General features: G+C 41.2%; 1 protein-coding gene across 1 annotated transcript; it reads left to right on the top strand.

The window, feature by feature from the left end:
* The first annotated feature begins 14,446 nt into the window (after window positions 1-14,446).
* Window positions 14,447-19,281, top strand: LOC121303391 (hydroxycarboxylic acid receptor 2-like). Its single transcript, XM_041234062.1, has 2 exons — window positions 14,447-14,526; window positions 17,962-19,281. Exon 2 carries the CDS (start codon window positions 18,005-18,007, stop codon window positions 18,854-18,856), a length of 852 nt encoding a protein of 283 aa, XP_041089996.1. The 5' UTR covers window positions 14,447-14,526; window positions 17,962-18,004; the 3' UTR covers window positions 18,857-19,281.
* Window positions 19,282-20,522: the final 1,241 nt, after the last annotated feature.

Raw genomic sequence — 20,522 nt, 5'->3', positions numbered from 1 at the left:
TAGCTGTCTCATGATCAATCCCATAATGCAATGGGGTAAACCATGTGTGATCTAATGTACTAGAATCCTATTGGCTGATCGGATATAAAGCGGTTTCATGAAAATCAGGCATGGTGGATATCTACAGTGATCTTTGGTGGATCTTATGTGCCGTGCAAAATTGAATCTGCTGGCTTTGCATTCCTAGTAACGATGGAACTGCTCACTGTGATTGTGGGTTTTCCTGCCAATGTGATGGTGCTCTGGGTTTTACTGTGTAGGAAATCTGCAGTCTCCTCAGCCGAGATCTTCATTCTCAACCTCGCTGTCATGGACTCTTTCGTTTGTCTCAGTGCACCTCTTGGCATCTATTATTTCTTGCTCGAAAACTATTCCATTTGAAGGGCAGCATATTACCTCTATTTTATTAACCTGGTTGGGAACCCCATGTTGCATTTCTTTTGTTTGTTTGTTTCTTTCTTTCTTCCCAAGTAGGTGCTGATGTTCCATGAGCCTGGGTCCCAGAAAGCACACCAGTGCTGGCTCAATTCTGGCCCAATTGCGTCTGTGATTATGGCCTAATGTCAGATTGAATGATAGCCCAGATCTGGGCCAAAGGAAGGTCCAGGTTTGGGTCAACAGATCTGGGTCAGCGTTGGGTCACCGGTTCTGGGCCAGCAATTGTCTAAAGCAATTTTCTAGCTGAACAGTAACTTTAAGTTCCCTTTCAATTCGAAGATAGCCACCAAAACATTGTTATGGGATACACTCCTGCCTATTGGTAGCTGTCACTGAGCTCTATCTATCAAAGCTGCCGAAAGGCTCTCCCCCCTTGGTGACCCCCTCGGTCCCGCCTCCCGAGGGTACTTAACGGTTGTCTTTCTCTAGTTGCTGCTAGTTCCCCTGCACTTGGTGCTGAAAGCTGGCCTTCACCACTTTTCCCGGAATCAGTGGTTTAAAAATTCATAGCCTTTTTAATCTATTTCTGACTATCAGCACCTGTTCACTGCGCGTGTCAGGCTGCTTCTTTCTGTCTGTCCATCTTAGTATGGTAATGTCACAAAGATGGCTGGAGTGGGGGACGTCAGACCAGAAACAGGAACCAGGAAATAAACAAAGAGAGGTGGAGTTTGGTGAAGCTGAGCGAATGGTCTCGCTCAGAATTTAGTAATGAACAGATGGACAGAAAATAAAGGTTGCAAGACAAACAAAAACACAGGGTACGGCACATTCACCAAATTAAAGACAAACAAAATGGACTAACACTAAACAAACATGATGAGCTGATATTTTTAACTATTATTATTATTATTATTATTATTATTATTATTATTATTATTATTATTATTATTATTATTATTATTATTATTATTATTACGTAGGTAGAGGTCCAGTCAGTCGCGGTACAACTGCACGTGAATTAATAAAGTGCAATTCCCCGTGCTCGCATATTATTACTTTTTACTTGCACGTGAAGTGCTGTGCAATCCTCGTGCCTAAATACAAATATACATTTTAAACACTCGTGTTACCCAGACCTGTTTATATCCTGTGTACCAATGATTATACGCCAACATTAACACACAACATACAACACAAAATATACACAGGGACTGGGCACTTTGCCACATATACCCCCCCTTGTGCAAAGCACACATGGCCGCAATGGCCACCTCCCCCCTTAAAATGCCAAAAGTCTCACTCAAAATCCTGGGCCAAGAACATGGACTTTAAGGGGTTGATGGGCGGCAATGTTTCCAGTAGCCAGGCTGCTACTGGTCATGCTGTCAGCAGACATGCTGACAGTGGGGCGAATCTCGAGTGGAAGCGACAGCGAGTGGGAGAAGTACAGGCGTGGAAAAGTACAGAGCAGTTTCGAAGCAGTTGGAAAGCAGGTTGACAGCTGCAGAAGAAACTAAACTTCAAAAAAAAAAACCTCAACATGGTCTTCAAGCCAGTAATCAGTGACACCTGCTTGATGTGGGAAATCCGAGAAAACCCAGCGGAGCTAAACCAAGTGTGCGTAAAGTGCCGCGCGATCCAGGATTTGCATAAACTAGTAAGTATGCTAGAAATGGAGCTGGAAGAAGTGAGACAGCAACAGGATCTTGAGGAACTGGCACACCCACAATTCATGGAAGTCTGCATCACCCCTAACAGACTGAAAGCCACCAGGGAGATAGAAGGTCAGAACAGCTGGGTTCAGGTAGGCAGAAGCAGGGAAAAAAAGAAACTTCATCAAACACAACCACCGGAAATCAAAACAACCAACAGATTTGAGTCACTTCAGAATTTTGATGAGCAGAACCAACAACAAGAGAATGAAAGGAACAACATCCAGGACCCTATTGACAGTGGTGACCAGACAGCAAAAAGAAGGGAGGTCATGATTGTTGGGGACTCCATATTGAGAAACACAGCAAGTTCAATTCGCAGTTTGGACCCCCTTACTACAACAGTGTGCTGCCTTCCGGGAGCCTCGGTCAAGCACATCACTAAAAACGTGGACAGGCTCCTAGAAAGAACAGGAGACGACCCGGTAGTAGTCGTCCACATCGGTACAAACAACATTGGAAGAGACAGACCAAAATCCCTGCAAAAGAAATTCAGAGAGCTAGGAAGGAAATTAAAAGAGAAAACCAAAACTGTGGTATTTTCTGGTATACTACCCGCACCTTGCAAAGGACCATATGGACAGCTGGAAATAATTAATCAAAACGAATGGCTGAAGACATGGTGCACACGGGAAGGCTTCACCAATCTTGATCATTGGACCACATTCTACAACGAAGACTATCTGTATAGACGGGATGGACTGCATTTAAATAACAAGGGAACTAGTCTACTCGGAGAAAAGATCCTCGAGCAGGTTCGGAAGCATTTAAACTAGAAAGGAAGGGGGGAGAAATCAACAAAAAAAGAGAAGGGAGACCGCATCAAAACAAGAACAACAACTCAGGTAAGACAACCATTAAATGTATTTATCAGTCTTGAAGCCCAGGTGTTAAACCTGGACAAAGAAAATAAAACCGAATCAATATGGGTCAGAATAACAGACAAAAATTCAAAAGGCATAATAATAGGAGCATGCTATAGACCGCCAGATTCAGACGGTGAGCACAATAATCTGTTATACAATGACATTAGAAATGTGTGTAGCAAAGGAGAAGCCATACTAATGGGGGATTTCAACTTCCCCCAGATAAAATGGGAAAACCCGGTGGGTAGCGCGAAGGATGAAATAGAAATGGTGGAAATGACAAATGACTGCTTCCTAACACAATTTGTGAAGGCACCCACTAGAGGGGAGGCATGCCTTGATTTAGTCTTTTCAAATAACGAAGATAGAATAACTAAAACAGAGGTCAGAGAACCACTGGCAAACTCAGACCACAACATGGTCTCATTTGAAGTGTTTTTTAAATCCCCAAAAGTAAAGACTAAAGCTAAGGTTTACAATTTTAGAAAAGCAAACTATGAAGGTATGAAACAGAGACTAACAGAAGTAGATTGGAGTAAAATAGAGAAAACACCCACAGAAGAAGGATGGTTGTTCTTCAAAAATGTAGTACTAGAGGCGCAAAACAATTATATCCCTAAAGTAGACAAATCTAAATGTAAAACTAAATTGCCAAAATGGTTTTTGTTGACTCAGAAATGTCTTCATCTAGGCAATGTGGGGAAGCTATAAAAAAGGCTAACAAGATGCTCGGATACATTGTGAAAAGTGTTGAATTTAAATCAAGGGAAGTAATGTTAAAACTGTACAATGCACTTGTAAGACCTCATCTTGAATATTGTGTGCAGTTCTGGTCACCTCGCTATAAAAAAGATATTGCTGCTCTAGAAAGAGTGCAAAGAAGAGCAACCAGAATTATTCCGGGCTTAAAAGGCATGTCATATGCAGACAGGCTAAAAGAATTGAATCTGTTCAGTCTTGAACAAAGAAGACTACGTGGCGACCTAATTCAAGCATTCAAAATTCTAAAAGGTATTGACAGTGTCGACCCAAGGGACTTTTTCAGCCTGAAAAAAGAAACAAGGACCAGGGGTCACAAATGGAGTTTAGAAAAAGGGGCATTCAGAACAGAAAATAGGAGACACTTTTTTACACAGAGAATTGTGAGGGTCTGGAATCAACTCCCCAGTAATGTTGTTGAAGCTGACACCCTGGGATCCTTCAAGAAGCTGCTTGATGAGATTTTGGGATCAATAAGCTACTAACAACCAAACGAGCAAGATGGGCCGAATGGCCTCCTCTCGTTTGTAAACTTTCTTATGTTCTTATGTTCTTATGTTCTCCTCCCGCTGTACCACTGGCAGCAGAAATGCTGCCAATGGTGCGGCTATCAGCAGACGTGCTGACAGCTCCCAGTCTGACTCCTTCAGCCAGGGCAAGTCCAGCAGCGGAAAAGCTGCTGGGGTTGGTGGTCTCCAGCTCCCTCTGGGGGGACTACAGGTCTCAGAACTCCTGCAGCAAAATTGCTGCGGGGAAGGGTGGTCTCCTGACCTCTCCCTCCTTTTTCATAGCCGGCAGCTCCCTCTGGTGGGGCTCCGGCCACACTGACCCCTGCGGCCAAGCAGAGCTGACTGCAAACCCTGGCGAAGCAGTTCGGACTGGCAACCCCAGGCGATGCCATGGAGGCATCCTTGGGCAAAGCAAGGCAGGCATCCTTGGACGAAGATGTGTGGGGAGTTAGGACAAGCTTGGGTGTGGGTTTTAGCCCACTTCTCGGCCACTGCAGCCGGGCGGTTCTTCCCAGTGCTTCCCTCAGCAGCCTATGCACGGGCTGATGAGAACAGCCAGCATCTAGTCCTGGTCCTTCTGGTGCAGGGAGAAGCAGCTCCTGCTCCTCTCCCCCTGATGGTGATGGAGGTAGAGGCAGCTCCAGCTCCTCTCCTCGTGATGGTGGGGGAAGTGATACCAGCAGGCATTCACCCTCTGCTGGTGGAAAGGGACCCAGCAGGCATTCACCCTCTGCTGGTGGACAGGGACCCAGCAGGCATTCATCCTCTGCTGGTGGAGGTGGCGGAGGCAGAGGCAGCTCCTGCTGCTCTGCTCCTGCCGATGGAGGTGGCGGAGGCATGTAGTCTCCTGGCGGCAGAGGTGGGAGTAGTGTGTAGTCTCCTGGTGGCAGGGGTGGGAGCAATGTGTAGTCTATTTAATTTATTGTTAATATATTATTATTATAACCACCGTCTCCGATCCCATTCTCCACTCACTGAACACACAACACCAAGCGAGTGAAAACATGCTGCTTTTATGCAACTGTACCGAGACTTGATTGCTAATCAACCATTCAATTGGAGTCGCAGTACAACTGCATGTGAATTAATAAAGTGCAATTCCCAGTGCTCATATATTATTACATTTTACTTCCACGTGAAGTGCTGTGCAATCCTCGTGCCCAAATAAAAATATACATTTTAAACACTTGTGTTACACAGACCCGTTTATATCCCATGTACCAATGACTTATCACCAACATTAACACACTACATACAACACAAAATACAAACAGGGGCAGGACACTTTGCCATTACATGCTAGTTAACTCAGAGAACATCTAACACAGACACTTTTATACTTAGGTCAGTGTTTTACACATTTCAGACTTTTAACTGATTGGACTTCAGACTGAAATCCCCTTGCTTTGGGTGACCATTTCATTGAAATTGACAAGATTTACATTTTCATTTAAAAATTAGATTTTTGAATGCAATTCACTTATGATTATCAGCTTATATAAGTACACATATCATATAATGAAATATTAAGTGTTTATAGACAAGTTTATACAGTTAAAAGCATAGATAATCATGAAAAACCTGGTTTCAAGCAGGTCTACTCAAACTTTTGACTGGTACTGATATATATATATATATACACCTTTCAGATTGTAGCTAAGATTGTAAATCTCAATATTGATAAATAATACATACGACGTTGCATATTCAGTCATCATTAATATAATAATCTGTAATTTACACATCCTTGTTTGCTGCATTTCCGCATGATCCAACACGATCGCTTCTTTCCACAGTAACCGACTGCACTGTCAACACACGCCTATGCAATAAGTACACTACCAACAGTGTTGCAAAAAATAAGATGGCCATATTTACATCTGCAGATTTCCCAGCTCAATCTCTTATGTTGACTCCGGAAATGCGGTGTCACTGTTTACATTCCCGACAAGCACGTCGCCACAATTCAGGCTTCCTTTTCAGCCACACATGTGAACGCCATTAGGCCCCCTAAAACCTCAACTGTGAACGGAAATTTTGAAGCAGCCCAAGGCCGACTCAGTAAGTGTGAACGGGGTGCTAGTCGTACAACCAAAGATATTCTATGTGCCTTTGTATTAAACTCTGGTTGGTAAAAAAACAACCCAGGATATTGTAGTCCTTTTTTTTTTTCCCACAAAAAAATAAATAAATAAATAATTCAACAGCAGTCTGGTTTGAAGGGAAAAAAAGTTATAATCTTTCGAACAAGAATGTTGTAGTTTTCATTGGAAAATGTGAGTCTGTTGCACATGAAATTAATGATTGTAAGATAGGTACACAACGTATGAGAAATTTACGAAGTGTCTTAAAATCAAATCAATTGTACCATTGGAAATTCAAGTCTGAATACTTGAAATAGCACTGTTCTTGATGTCAGAAATTGGTACACATGGGGAACTACATAGTTATAGATTGATGCATCTCAAATGCATTCAACCTGGCTTTGTTGTAACCCATGACACAGTTAGATGTGTGTACCTACCTTAAAATCTATTAATTTCATGTGCATATCTTATTAATCAATTTACTTTGCGAACTGTGACGAGAATAATGTATGGCATGGTTACCGCCCGCCCGAATTCGAGCAACAGACTCGCATTTTCATTGGCCCAATGAAAACTACAAACCAATGGCATTTTGTCACCCTCAAAAAAAAAAAGAGTACAGCTTCCTGGGTGTTATGTACATAAACACACAAAGACGATGCTTACTTCAACAACATCATATTTATAATGCTCGCTCTGACTCTTGTACCTTCAACCAACTTACGGCAGTTAGACTCAGTGTTCAAACATACTGTGCGTAACGACAGCCGTAAAGCAGTAGCTCAACCGCAACTGCTGTGAAACCAAAACAGATTAAACAGTGGCTGGCTAGGATGCAGTCAGCACTAAACATCAAAACACAGACACAACATCCCCCCCCCTTCCCCAGTTGAAGTGTGAAAAGTAAAGTCCTGATAATGGGTAGGTTTGGGACGCAGTCTACTCAGGCACTATATGTGGGGCCTGGCTGGAGAGGGAAACGCCGCCTCACGTGGTTCTTCTACGTTATGGTCACTGGTAGGAAAACTACTGAGAGTTAGGGCTGGTTTCTCCTCAGAAGTAGGAGGAGGACTGACAATCCTCAACCTGTTACCATGCCAACGAGATCCATCATGGAGTTGAAAAGTGGCTGGACCCAAGTGTGTGGTGATGCACATCGGTGAAGACCTCCGGGGTTGCTGTTTGTTGGTGCTGCGAGGCTTCCTGATTCTAACCCAGTCCAGATCCCGTAGCAGTGGACGTTTCCCTCTGTGCACTTTGTCAAACCTTTCTTTCATTGTCAGTTGACATTTTGTCACTGTAGTTCTGGTGCGAGGGAGTGCAGGAGGTGAACTGGGAGGGCGAAGCCGATCTAATGGCAACTGTAGCTCACGGCCCAACATAAGAATAGCAGGAGACACCCCTGTGGTGGTATGTTTAGTTGCTCAGTAGTGTAGTTTAGCCTTGAGCTAGGTGGGCATGGATACCATTTTTCAAGGATTGGTTAAATCTCTCAACTCCTACGTTCGCTTGAGGATCGTATACTGCAGTCTGGATGTGTTTGATGTTCTTGTTGTTCAGATAGCAGTTAAAGTCTGCCAAAATAAGCTGGTCCCCATTGTCAGTAGTGATAACACGGGGCAAACCCCAGCAAGCAAATGTAGAGTCCAGGGTTTGCAGAATCACTTGTGTGGTAACTGAGGCAACTGGATATACTTCTGGCCATTTTGAGTGTAGGTCATATATGACCACCAGGAACCGCTGATGAGAGGGCATGCAGTGAAGTTCCCCACAAACATCTGTTCCCAAGGTGACTGCGGCTAGAGCACTGACTGTAATGGGGCTGTAGGTGGCTGTCCGGACTTCCCACTGATAAGGCATGCTGTGCAGTACTTGATGAGGAGCTTGACCTCTTTGTCAATGCCAGGCCACCATACCAGATCTCTGCATCGCCGCTTCAGCTTTTCGACCCCCAAGTGGCCATCATGCGCCATCTGTAGCACCCGAGCCCGTAACTCAGTGGGTACTGCAGTTCTGTGGCCCCGTGCCACGCAGAGGGGCCAGATGGTATGGTGCCAGGCCCGGTGTTACATAGGGTGCTGAAGGGAGGGTCAATAGTACATATGCTCCAGGGGCCTGTGAGGGGCCCCTGGAGCATATGTACTATTGCTTACACGGTGTCATTGGGCTTAGATTCCTGTTCCAAAGGTAGGACCGACGAAGTGATCTGCTGCTGAATTGTTGCGCCCCGGTGTGAATTCTAGTTGGAAGTGATATTGCTGTAGCCTGTCTGCCTGTCCCCAGAGCCGTTGTAGATGCATCACATGTAACAAGGGTTGGGGCAGCCATGCTGAAGTGGGCTAATGTTGGTGCAGAAGTAAGTTGAGACTTTAGCACATGCACGGCAGACTGACAAGCAGGCGTCCAGACCCAGTGTGCTTCCTTTTTTAGTAGCTGGCGTAGCGGTGAGGTAGTGGCCGAAAACTGGGGAAGGAACTGGAGGTAGTATGTAGTCATGCCTAAGAATCAGTTGTGAGACTGTTTGGGGGTCTGGTAGTATGTAGTCATGTCTATTAATGAGGCCCGTTGTGAGACTGTTTGGGTGTCTGGCAGGCGGTGTATGGCATTTTAGTGTCGAGAGGAAAGTCATCATATTATTCTGTGCATGAAATAACAGAATTGGTATATACAGGGGGGAGTCTTAATCCATTCTTTGTGTCTTCTTGGATTCTGGTCTCCAACTCCCCCACTGACAAAGAATGCTTTTAAAAAGAGCCATAAACTAAATATTGACACATGGCTTATCTTCACGATCACTGAATGACCCATTCGGCACCAACAATTCACACTTAAGACAAGAACCAGTCTATGTCATAAATCCAGCTGACTGAGGTCAGAACAGTGGACCAATGGAGAACAAGACGCCTCGTCGGTATGAGAACAACCAATGAAAAACACTTCACGTGGACCCATGCACTGCCCAAATTAACCCAACTATCCAATCACAGGGGTAGAAAGAGACCTACAAATGTATGAGCGCAACATTGAAATGACGCTCCTCACACGAAATCCAAGGCTCCAATACACAAACCAGTCTTTGAACTGCGATAACCTGGAGATCCAGCCTGTGACCAGCTGGGACAGAGATACATTCCATTTTCGGACACTCTAATACTAGATAACTATTCTAGTGTTTGCCTTGGTGTGGGAGTCTGCTGCGTGAGATGTCTAAAATCCTAAAGTACTTGTCTAACTTAGCCCTGATTAATCACTGGAGAAAGAGCTGGATAAACATCTGAAGTCGACATAAATTGAAGTATATTCAGTTTATTGAGCTGGCTGTGCTGGAGTTTGCGATGGAATATGCCAGACATAACCGGATGAAGAGTGCACATATTGGTAGAGGATTTGCTGTTTCAGTGGAATATCTAAACAGTTAATGACTCTTAGTTCTTTGCAAAGACATTTATTTTGTACTCTGAAGTGGAGACGAAAAGCGAGGAAGGCAGACCCCGGAATCTAGCTGACCTTGACGGTGGGCAAGCTTTGAGCTCCTGTATTGTTGAAGACCCAGAACAGCTGGAGGAAGCAGTGCAAGTCCGTTAAGTATTCAACAAGTAGTGTTGTAATCCACTTATGAACTCGAGAATAAGCGGACCTTAAAGGAAAATTAATGTTTTGTTTTAAGTGGAATGTAAGAAAAGTATCATTGCTTTCAATTCATGCTTTGAGTTAATGAACACTATAGTATTTGTTTGTATGTGATTTATACAAATTGATGTGAGCTTCATAAGGCAATTATCATTCTGTGTTTAGAAGCTAGAATCCAAATTTAGCTGTCTTGATAATAGATAATTCTTGATAGGTTGTCTGGACGCAAAGAGCGTCTTTACCTCACAAGAGTGAGAATTGCCTTCTGAACCGAAACTATATATATATGAGACTGATTTAACGATGCATTGATTACCAAATATTAACGAAACTGAATATTTGTGTTACTAACGATATCCCTGTTAAGACTAACCTTCATCTTAAATAGCTGTCAGGAATGCAGTTGTAACCTTAAGGGAATCTCTCATAGATTGCGTTGAATCGCTAATTGCTAATCAACCAGCGGGAGTGGGGGTGTTGTTATTTGAACCCGATTTTCTGTACTGTTTAGTTTAGTTCATTCTTCCTTTCTGTATTACCTTAATTTAGTTGTTGCACCTTTTATTTGTCCTTTATTTAGTTTTATTTCTAATAAAACTGTTACTTTGTATTCACTAAAAACGTGGTCTAGTCTGATTCTATCAATAAGGGTCGGGTTCTACATGATTTGAATTCAAAACAAGGTATTCAATTATTGCAATTTAAACTAGTCAAAACACAAATACACCACAAATACACCTAAAAATCTGCGTCTTTTATAAATTGGCAGGGATGGGATTAAATTGCCCTACCTGCCTGGGTTTATTGTGTTCAGGTGGCTGGGGTTGATTAGTTGATTAGCTTAATTATCTATGAATCAGCACCCAGCCACCTGACATAAAAGGAGGCCTCTGCTTCCCATTAAGAGGTGGGAGCTGAGGAAGCAGGTTGGTGGCTTTTGGTTTTTGGTTTGCTGTTTTTGTGATTTTTCTAAATCCAGTGAAGGCATCGCCCAGCCTGGAAACCTTTATTTTGTAAGTTTTGCTTTTTGTGTCTTTCTTTTTGTGTTTAAATCCCTTTGTTTTGGCCCTTGTGCCCTTTTATTTTGTGTTTATTTATAATTAAAACATTATTTTTTTGAACTGCAGTCTATCCACTCGTCAGCCTGTCACAACCTTACACACTACAGCATCCACACTAGATTGCAATGGAGAAATGCTGTTAGCTGAGAGCTGGTCGCCCACAGACTTGATCTTGGGAGCTCCAAAGATGCACTTATCTTCATTCAATGTGAGATGGTGATGTGAAAGACGCTGAAAAACTTGTAGCAGACGGGCATTGTGAATCGTCTGGGAGGGGCCATGAACCACAATGTCATCGAGGTAAATAGAAACCCCAGGGATGCCAGCAAAGATTAAATCAACTTGGGGCAGAGCTCAGCCTGAATGGCATCCAAGTGTAGCGAAACACTAATGCATGCGTCACAAAGGCTGTCAAATCTCTGCTGACTGGGGCGAGGGGGGCTTGAAGATATCCTTGATGCAGGTCTATCTTACTGAAGATAAGAAGACCATAAGAAAGTTTACAAACGAGAGAAGGCCATTCAGCCCATCTTGCTCGTTTGGTTGTTAGTAGCTTATTAATCCTAGAATCTCATCAAGCAGCTTCTTGAAGGATCCCAGGGTGTCAGCTTCAACAACATTACTGGGGAGTTGATTCCAGACCCTCACAATTCTCTGTGGTAAAAAAGTGCCTCCTATTTTCTGTTCTGAATGCCGCTTTGTCTAATCTCCATTTGTGACCCCTGGTCCTGTGTCATCAGTTCAACTGGTGTTGGCAAGGGATATCTTTCGGGAATGATGGCCTTGTGGACAGCTCTAAGGCCACCTGTTTTCTAGTGGGTAATAACCAGGTTTGATATCCAGGGTGAGGCATTGATAGGTTCAATAATGCCTGCTGTCTGTAGGCGCTGTAACTCAGCAGATACATTATCCCGGAGGGGGAGAGGGATACGGCGCAGAGGCTGCACAACGGGCATCACAGTGGGGACCACTTTTGGCTGGTGAATGAAGTCAGTGAGGTGAGTGTTGCAAAGATCCTTTGACCCTCCATTCCTAGGAAGTGTGTGAGGATCTTCCACCACATCAAGGCCATGGAAATTAGGTAAGTCTCAAAGGATTGAATCCAGCAATTCCACGGAACCGATGTGTCTCCAGGCAGGGCTAGAAACGGAGGTGGTGGGGTAAGCGAAAAATCCGCCATCCTTGTCGCCAAATGTTATGTACATAAACACGCAAAGTAACGACAGCCGTAAAGCAGTAGCTCAACCGCAACTTCTGGAAACCAAAAGAGATTAGAGAGTGGCTGGCTAGGATGCAGTCAGCACTAAACATCAAAACACAAACATAACACTGGGGTTCAATGAGCCTGGATATCTCAGTCAGTCGAGCATCATTCTTTTAATCTGAGGGTCCAGGGTTCAAGACCCTGTTTGGACGGGGCTTTCGTTTTCTTACCTTCTGCCGTTTATTGGAGAAAATGAAAAAAAACAAAAACCCTTTCCTGGATGTGAATGAAACCCAGGGCACAGCAGTGAGAGCACCGAATGCTGACTACCACACACGCAGGCATGCTGAACTAATGAATTTATTTTTTTCTTTTTTTTTCCTTTTTCTTTTTCCTGGTGGTCCATGAGCCCATGTATATCAGTCAATAGAACATCAGACTTTTAATCTGAGGGTCCAGGGTTCAAGTCTCTGTTTGGGCATGGCTTTCTTATTCTTACCTTCCTCCCTTTATTGGAGAAAATTGTGCTATCACTAGAAAACATCACTAGGTGTATTTTTTCTTTTTTTCTTTCTTTCGCTTTCTTTCTGTCTTCTGCCCAAGTAGGTCAGGTATTCCACAAACCCGGGTAGCTCAGTCGTAGAGATCCAGGTTTTTTAGTCTGAGGATCCAGGGTTCAACTCCTTGTTTGGGTGGGGCTTTCTTTTCCTTACACTCTGCCCTTTATTGGCTCTAGGGTCCTAGGTTCGATTCTAGCTTCAGGGGTCTGTGTGTGGAGTTAGCATATTATTCCATTATGGATGGATACTGGAGCTGTTTTACTTGATACTTAAAATACAATTATGTTAAGTCCTTGAAAATCATTCAAACATATTTACTCAACTTAGTAATTGATCTTTTAGATATTTCAAGTTTAGAACATGACATTTTATGCTTTTATTTCTCCCCCAAAACTAGAACAAATGAACAACAGTTGTATTTTAAAATTCACTGCTGCTGTACCCTTGAGCAAGGAAGCAAGTTAAAAAAATGAAGAGGGTAGATCCTCTTTTATGTACATCGACATGGCAATGCATGATTAAGTAACGATTGTGAATGATGTAATAGTGGCTGTGATGAAATTCCACAAAGCATTTTTAACAGGCAAAACATATTATAGTACACATTTAGAGGATGCTACAATGATGAAGAATTAGCTTTATGTATTCATTTAGATTTTGAGTAATTTGTTTTGTTAGGTAAAAAAGAAATATTAAAAAAATCATAAATAAGAGAACAATTTGTTATAGCTGGAGCTAGGGTTAGGATTGGGGCAGGTTTAATTGCTGGAGCTAGGGTTAGGATTGGGGCTGGTTTAATTGCTGGAGCTAGGGTTAGGATTGGGGCTGGTTTAATTGCTGGAGCTAGGGTTAGGATTGGGGCTGGTTTAATTGCTGGAGCTAGGGTTAGGATTGGGGCTGGTTTAATTGCTGGAGCTAGGGTTAGGATTGGGGCTGGTTTAATTGCTGGAGCTAGGGTTAGGATTGGGGCTGGTTTAATTGCTGGAACTAGGGTTAGGATTGGGGCTGGTTTAATTGCTGGAGCTAGGGTTAGGATTGGGGTAGGTTTAATTGCTGGAGCTAGGGATTGGGATAGGGTTAGGGTAAGGAATCAAAATATACAAATCTGTAGACCTCACTTCTATCCTGGTATCTCTGATTGAAAGCTGTTTTTAATGAATACATGCCTTCAATTGCATGGATTTAGCTGTCTCTCTTTTAGCAGCTGTTTATTTTTTAATACTCTTTCTCACCCCCTCATTATCTTATTGGGGGTGTGGGTGTTAGGGTTACATTTACAATAAGAAAAATACAAAAACAGATCCATATTTTTAATCATTATTATTAATATATTTTTAACATGTGTGGTGCGTGCTTAGTTTAAGGCTGTTTCTAGAGGTGTTTGTATGCTGTCTGACATCACGTGAACATGTTTTGCTGACAGTCATACAGGTGGAAGCACAGGGAGGGAGGAGGTGTCCCCAAACCCCTGTCTAGGACCTCCTGCACTCTACGTGGCGGTGCCTTTACCAGGGAAGACTATCCCTCCACTCCCCTCTGAATGTTACTTATCAATTCCAATTTAAGAACCACAGGGGGTGGAACAGGAGCTCATTGGTGCTGTGTTTATAAGAGGGAGTGGCTTCCCCTGTTAAATCAGTTCAACTCTCTCTCATGTTCAAGATCTGCTTCAGAAACCGAGAGTCCAGCTCACCGACGTGATGCAACAGTGAAGAATATTGCAAAACATCTGCCCTCTTCAACCTCACAGCACTGCGGTAAGTGAGAGAGAATGTGTGCTTTATCATGTTTCATAGTGTTTAATTATACTAAAGTAATACAAAAAAGACTACAAAGATTTAGAATGAGTAGTTTTGAGATTTACGATTATACTGTAAATTTACAGTATAATCGTAATTCTCGAAAAACTACTCACTTCTAAATCTTTTGTAGTCATTTTTGTATTACTTTAGTATAAATACATATTAATTTGGATTCATATGTTTTTTTCTGAATTTATGTGAACGAAAAGACACAAATTTGCCCGGTTTCCCATTGGAAATAGTGATATTTTGAAATATCACTGTCCTGGTCACAAAAGCAAAGTTTGTGGGGAATAATAGCCATTTTCTATACTTTTGAGGCATAAGCAATTAGGAAATAACACTTACTACCCAGGAACCAAAATGTGTACGCTGGTATTCAGTGTTTTTTTTTTTCCCCAAACAATCTCCAAATGATTTAATTTAACAAACTTGCCCAACCTACAATAAATAGGCTTCATGCGTTTTGAAAATTGATGATTTAATGGTTATCTATAAAACCTGCTGGATAGGATACGATAGGGGCACTCCAGGAAAGAGTGATGGAGACCCTGACCTTATCCAACCCAGGCCTTGAACTTGCCTCTAACGTGAATCAAGTTCTGTGTGTTGTATTAGCTTGTAGTAATACTTAATACAGGACTGAAGGCAGTTAATGGATTTTGTAACTTTCTCCAAAGTTTGTGTTTGTCTGTTTGTTAATGTGATATTTTGTAACAATGAATTGTATTTATGTATTAACAGAAGGTCTTATCCAGGGAAACTTAGTTAAAAAATCTCTGCAAAAGAAAAATAAATAAAAATCACAATGCAATTAAGAGCAATCACAATAGAATAACTGTATTCAGTCCTACCTTAAGAATACATTTAACTAAGAGCAAGTACAACATATACAGTAACTATATATAAAGTTTAAATAAAAGCAAATTGAAATTCAGTACATAAGAACATAAGGACTACATAAGAACGTTTACAAACGAGAGGAGGCCATTCGGCCCATCTTGCTTGTTTGGTTGTTAGTAGCTTATTGATCCTTGTTTCTTTTTTCAGGTCCAAAAAGTCCCTTGTCGACATTGTCAATACCTTTTAGAATTTTGAATGCTTGAATTAGATTGCCGTGTAGTCTTCTTTGTTCAAGACTGAATATATTCAATTATTTTAGCCTGTCTGCATATGACATGCCTTTTAAACCAGGAATAATTCTGGTCACTCTTCTTTGCACTCTTTCTGGAGCAGCAATAACCTTTTTGTAGCCAGGCGACCAGAACTGAACACAATATTCAAGATGAGGTCTTACTAGTGCATTGTACAGTTTTAATGTTACTTTCCTTGATTTAAATTCAACACTTTTCACAATGTATCCGAGCATCTTGTTGGCCTTTTCTGTAGCTTCCCCACATTGTCTAGATGAAGACATTTCTGAGTCAACAAAAACTCCTAGGTCTTTTTCATAGAGTCCTTCTTTAATTTCAGTATCTCCCATATATTTATAATGCACGTTTTTGTTTCCTCCGTGCAGTACCTTACACTTTTCTCTATTAAATGTCATTTGCCATGTGTCTGCCCAGTTCTGAATGCTGTCTAGATCATTTTGAATGACTTTTGCTGTTGCACCAGTGTTTGCCACTCCTCCTATTTTTGTGTTGTCTGCGAATTTAACAAGTTTGCTTACTATACCAGAATCTAAGGACCTAATACTGATCCCTGCGGTACTCCACTGGTTACCACACTCCATTCTGATGTTTCTACTCTAATCAGTACTTTCTGTTTTCTACATGTTAACCACTCCCTAATCCATGTACATGTGTTTCCTTGAATCCCAACTGCGTTCAGTTGAGAATTAATCTTTTATGCAAGACTTTCTCAAAAGCTTTCTGGAAATCTAAATAAACCATGTCATATGCTTTGCAATTATCCATTATCGATGTTGCATCCTCAAAAAAATCAAGCAGGTTAGTTAGACACGATCTCCCTTTCCTAAAACCAAGTTAAAGAGGACGTACATAGATAATAAATCTTGTTCCATTTAAGTATGAGCAGGATCAGATTGCAGTGGTATAAGTGCAGTAGAGCAGTGAATAGAGGAGCAGCTATAAAATAGTATGAATTTCTTTTAATAGAGAATGTAACAGCATGTCAGTTATTATCCCAACAGCATCTTCAATCTGTACAGCACCTTTTATGACAGATCCCCTCAGCACTGTACACAGGAGTACAGTAATACAAAACAAACAAAAAAGAACAACCATGCATTTAATTCCAGGACCAACAACATGAATTAAACAATTTAACCTTTAGGGAAAACAACATCATTACACACCCCTGCCTACAGCAAAGCAGACTGCATAGGCACTCATGTGATAGATATTGAGCAACCATCAGCCAAGAAATAAAACACACTTTACATAAAAAAGCTCAACAACACTCTAGAGATTGTTTAAAATAAATAAATAAAAACTATTTATTAATAAAGTAACATGAACATCTATAAAAATACTGTAGTGTATGTGCAATTTTAGAGAGAATTTATTTGGGGGAGAAAAAAGAGTAAACGAATGTTCACCATCTAATGGATGTGGGACACTGTTTGTAGCTTGCTGATGAGTACAGTATTTCAAATCTCAAACTCATGGAAGAACGTATAATAGCCTATAGGCTGCTATTTTTATTTAAATATATAAAAGATTAAATGCCTCAAAACTGATCGGAATACACATGTATGGGTCTTTGTCTGAGCAATTCAATTAACAATATTAAAACTTAACTGATGATTGCAATAGTTCTTTTTATATTGATCAGAAGGTTTATATTGATTTGTTTTAATATTATTTGAACGTCTCACATGTTTCTTGTCTGTCGCTGTGTCAGGTTGTTGAAGCTGACACCCTGGGATCCTTCAAGAAGCTGCTTGATGAGATTCTGGGATCAATAAGCTACTAACAACCAAACGAGCAAGATGGGCCGAATGGCCTCCTCTTGTTTGTAAACTTTCTTATGTTCTTATGTTCTTATGATCAATCCCATTATGCAGTGTGGTAATCAATGTGTGATGTAATGTGCTAGAATCCTATTGGCTGATCGGATATAAAGCGGTTTGAAGAAAATCAGGCATGGTGGATATCGTATAGTGAAACAAAAGTTGCTTGTAATATTAGGATTACGAGGAAAATATCTCCTTTCCATGAAGATTTTTACACTGCGTGATAAGGCTTCCCTCCAGGAGTACATCTACAGTAATAACTGGAAATATGTGGATTGCAGTTTATTGCTGTTTGGTATGAAGCTCTTCAGTTATGAGCAGGATTGGAGTGCTGTAAGTGCAGTAGAGGAGTGAATAATAATAATAATAATAATAACAGCAATAACAATATTGATCATTTCTCTTCACAGACGCTCCTTGGCCAGTGGATTCCTTGCCGGTGTTTGGTGCACAATGGATTCATTCAACCCTAACTCTACAGTGATCTTTGACATATCTCTTGTGGTGTGCCAAAGGGAATCTGCTGACTTTGCATTCCAAGCAACGGTGGAACTGCTCACCATGATTGTGGGTTTTCCTGCCAATGTGATGGTGCTCTGGGTTTTACTGTGTAGGAAATCTGCAGTCTCCTCAGCCGAGATCTTCCTTCTCAACCTCGCTGTCATGGACGCTTTAGTTTGTCTCAGTGCACCTCTTGGCACTCTTAATTCCTTGCTGGATGACTATTCCATTTTGAGAGCAACACAGTTCCAATATTTTATTACCCTGGCCGGGAACCCCATGTTCCTCTGTTGTATTTGTGTGGAGCGCTACATGGCTGTGCTGCACCCAGTCCATTTCATGCATATGAAGTCGCGCAGCTTCAGAGTGGAAATCTGCACCCTGGCTTGGGCCTTCACTATAGCAATCCCTGTCTATGAAGCCGCACATCAGTTTGAGTCATACTCGCATTTACTGGCAGTCTACACTTCTGTCTTGCTCGTGGTCATGGTCTTGTGTAACGTGTCTATACTCTGGTCCCTGATGCAGTCTGGCCCGGGGCGAGACGAGGTTCACCCCGTCAAGAAGAAAGCTTTCCAGACCGTTTTTACCACTTTCATTATTTCACTGCTGTTCTATTTCCTGCCAGCAGTTTACCTTTTACAACGTTCTATCGAGTTTATCACTCTTCAATGTTACGTCATGCCGGTGTGTTCTTCCATTGTCATTCCATTGCCATTGTTCTATCTGTACAACATGGGGAGGTTGCCGTGTGTGCCGTTCCCGTGCTGTGCAAAGCCGAACCCAGTCCTTGAGCTCTGCTAATCATTGTCATGTCAGTCGCCTCACTGAAATCATTTAATACTATAAATACAGTATTTCTGCGTTTTGATTTATCCCCAAACTTAGTTTACAGATTATTAAAACATAGATGGCTGGTTTCACAGATCCCTCATTAGCAAATTTAAATGAAAAAAAAAAACATGACTGCTATTAGTTAAATTGGAAATTGATCAAACATATGTATTTGCTCTATCTTGTATCTTAATTTAGGACTGGAGACAATTCCTGTATATTGTAACTTGCTCTAAACTAACTTTTTTAATGTGATATTTTGTAAAAACATATTTTATTAGAACACATTTCCAATATCTTCTATCTTCTCTAGTTTGTATTTCACGCAACACAATTCATGTGTCATATTGTCGGAGAGAATCTTTAATTTGACACATTTGTGTTTTTTTGCTGTGCATTTCCCATCATATTATAAATGTATGCAATATATAGTGTTGTATGTGTTGCATACTTTCTTTTGTTCTTATCACATATCAATATATGAATTGTACATGTAATAGATCTCTTGCTGTGCGACGAGTTGTGTAATTTTGCTCATGATATAAAGGACTACGAAACACAAACTGAAGTCTTGCAGTTTTATTCTAGAGAAATAAAATAAAGAAAATATAAGCAATGCCTGCTGTACAGTAAGTAGTCTCCACTCTGCATTCGCTGTGGAGAAACCAACAAAACAGCAGCATTGGAATAATAATCATTGCTGTAATAACTGGGATAATCATAATGAAAATATTCACCCACTTAACCTTCATCCCTCTCTTTTTTTAGCATTGTTAAATCTGGATTACAGACAAATTGCAATCCACACTGAACCGGCTCTACATCAAACAAAACGGTAGAGCACATGTTAACAAAAGAAATTAGTAAAGCTAAATTCTCTAATTCACATGTTCGTTGTTTCTTATACACAGCAAATACTTTATTATATGGCTACATACATAAATATATATACACACACGATTACATCGAGTGATCAGATGACAAAAACATTTTTTTCCAACTTTCTTTTAGAGAAAGATAACACGTACCTCTCAGCAGGAAGCCATATTGAGAGAGGCAGAAAAACAACCTTGCTCCCAATACACCACCTGCTAGCTTTCCATAATGCAATTTGTACAAAGCTTTATTTAACTGATGAACAAGAACAAAGTTCAGTGCATTAAATAAACAGTACTTTCTTGACATTCCAGTGAAATTTATTAATAAACATTAAAATAATATATAATACTATTACATGCAGTGCACTCTAGAAGAACCGACGATCACTCATACCTAGAAGCCCTGCAGCACGCTGACAGCTGTAGTCAAAACCCTGTAAATAGTTTCACACAAGGAGAACAGTGGGATGCAATTCTTTTTATTGAGTATGATCCATAAACATACATATATTTTATATATATATAAGTAAAAGATCCACTAGCTAGGCACGCTTGCACCACTGTTTTCCCCTTTAAGCAACTGACGCAGACTCAACACGTTTAGAGGTAGGTGTGTTTTATTACATCAATGATCAATTTCTCTCAAAGTTCTCGCCCTGTACGGGTCACTGACTAACTCACTTCTTCAACCCTCTCTAAGCTACCTCAAGTCCTGGAGATTGAAGCACAGTCCAAGGGTTCTCCAAGGAAGTGAGTTA

The sequence above is a fragment of the Polyodon spathula genome, chromosome 32 (genome assembly GCF_017654505.1).
Source record: "Polyodon spathula isolate WHYD16114869_AA chromosome 32, ASM1765450v1, whole genome shotgun sequence".
Classification (NCBI taxonomy): domain Eukaryota; kingdom Metazoa; phylum Chordata; class Actinopteri; order Acipenseriformes; family Polyodontidae; genus Polyodon; species Polyodon spathula.
The sequence above is the reverse complement of the archived record's forward strand: the minus strand, read 5'-3'. Positions and strand labels throughout refer to the sequence as shown.

Coding starts and splice junctions, on each gene's coding strand:
- LOC121303391 (XM_041234062.1), top strand. CDS start 18,005: ATGGATTCATTCAACCCTAACTCTACAGTGATCTTTGACATATCTCTT.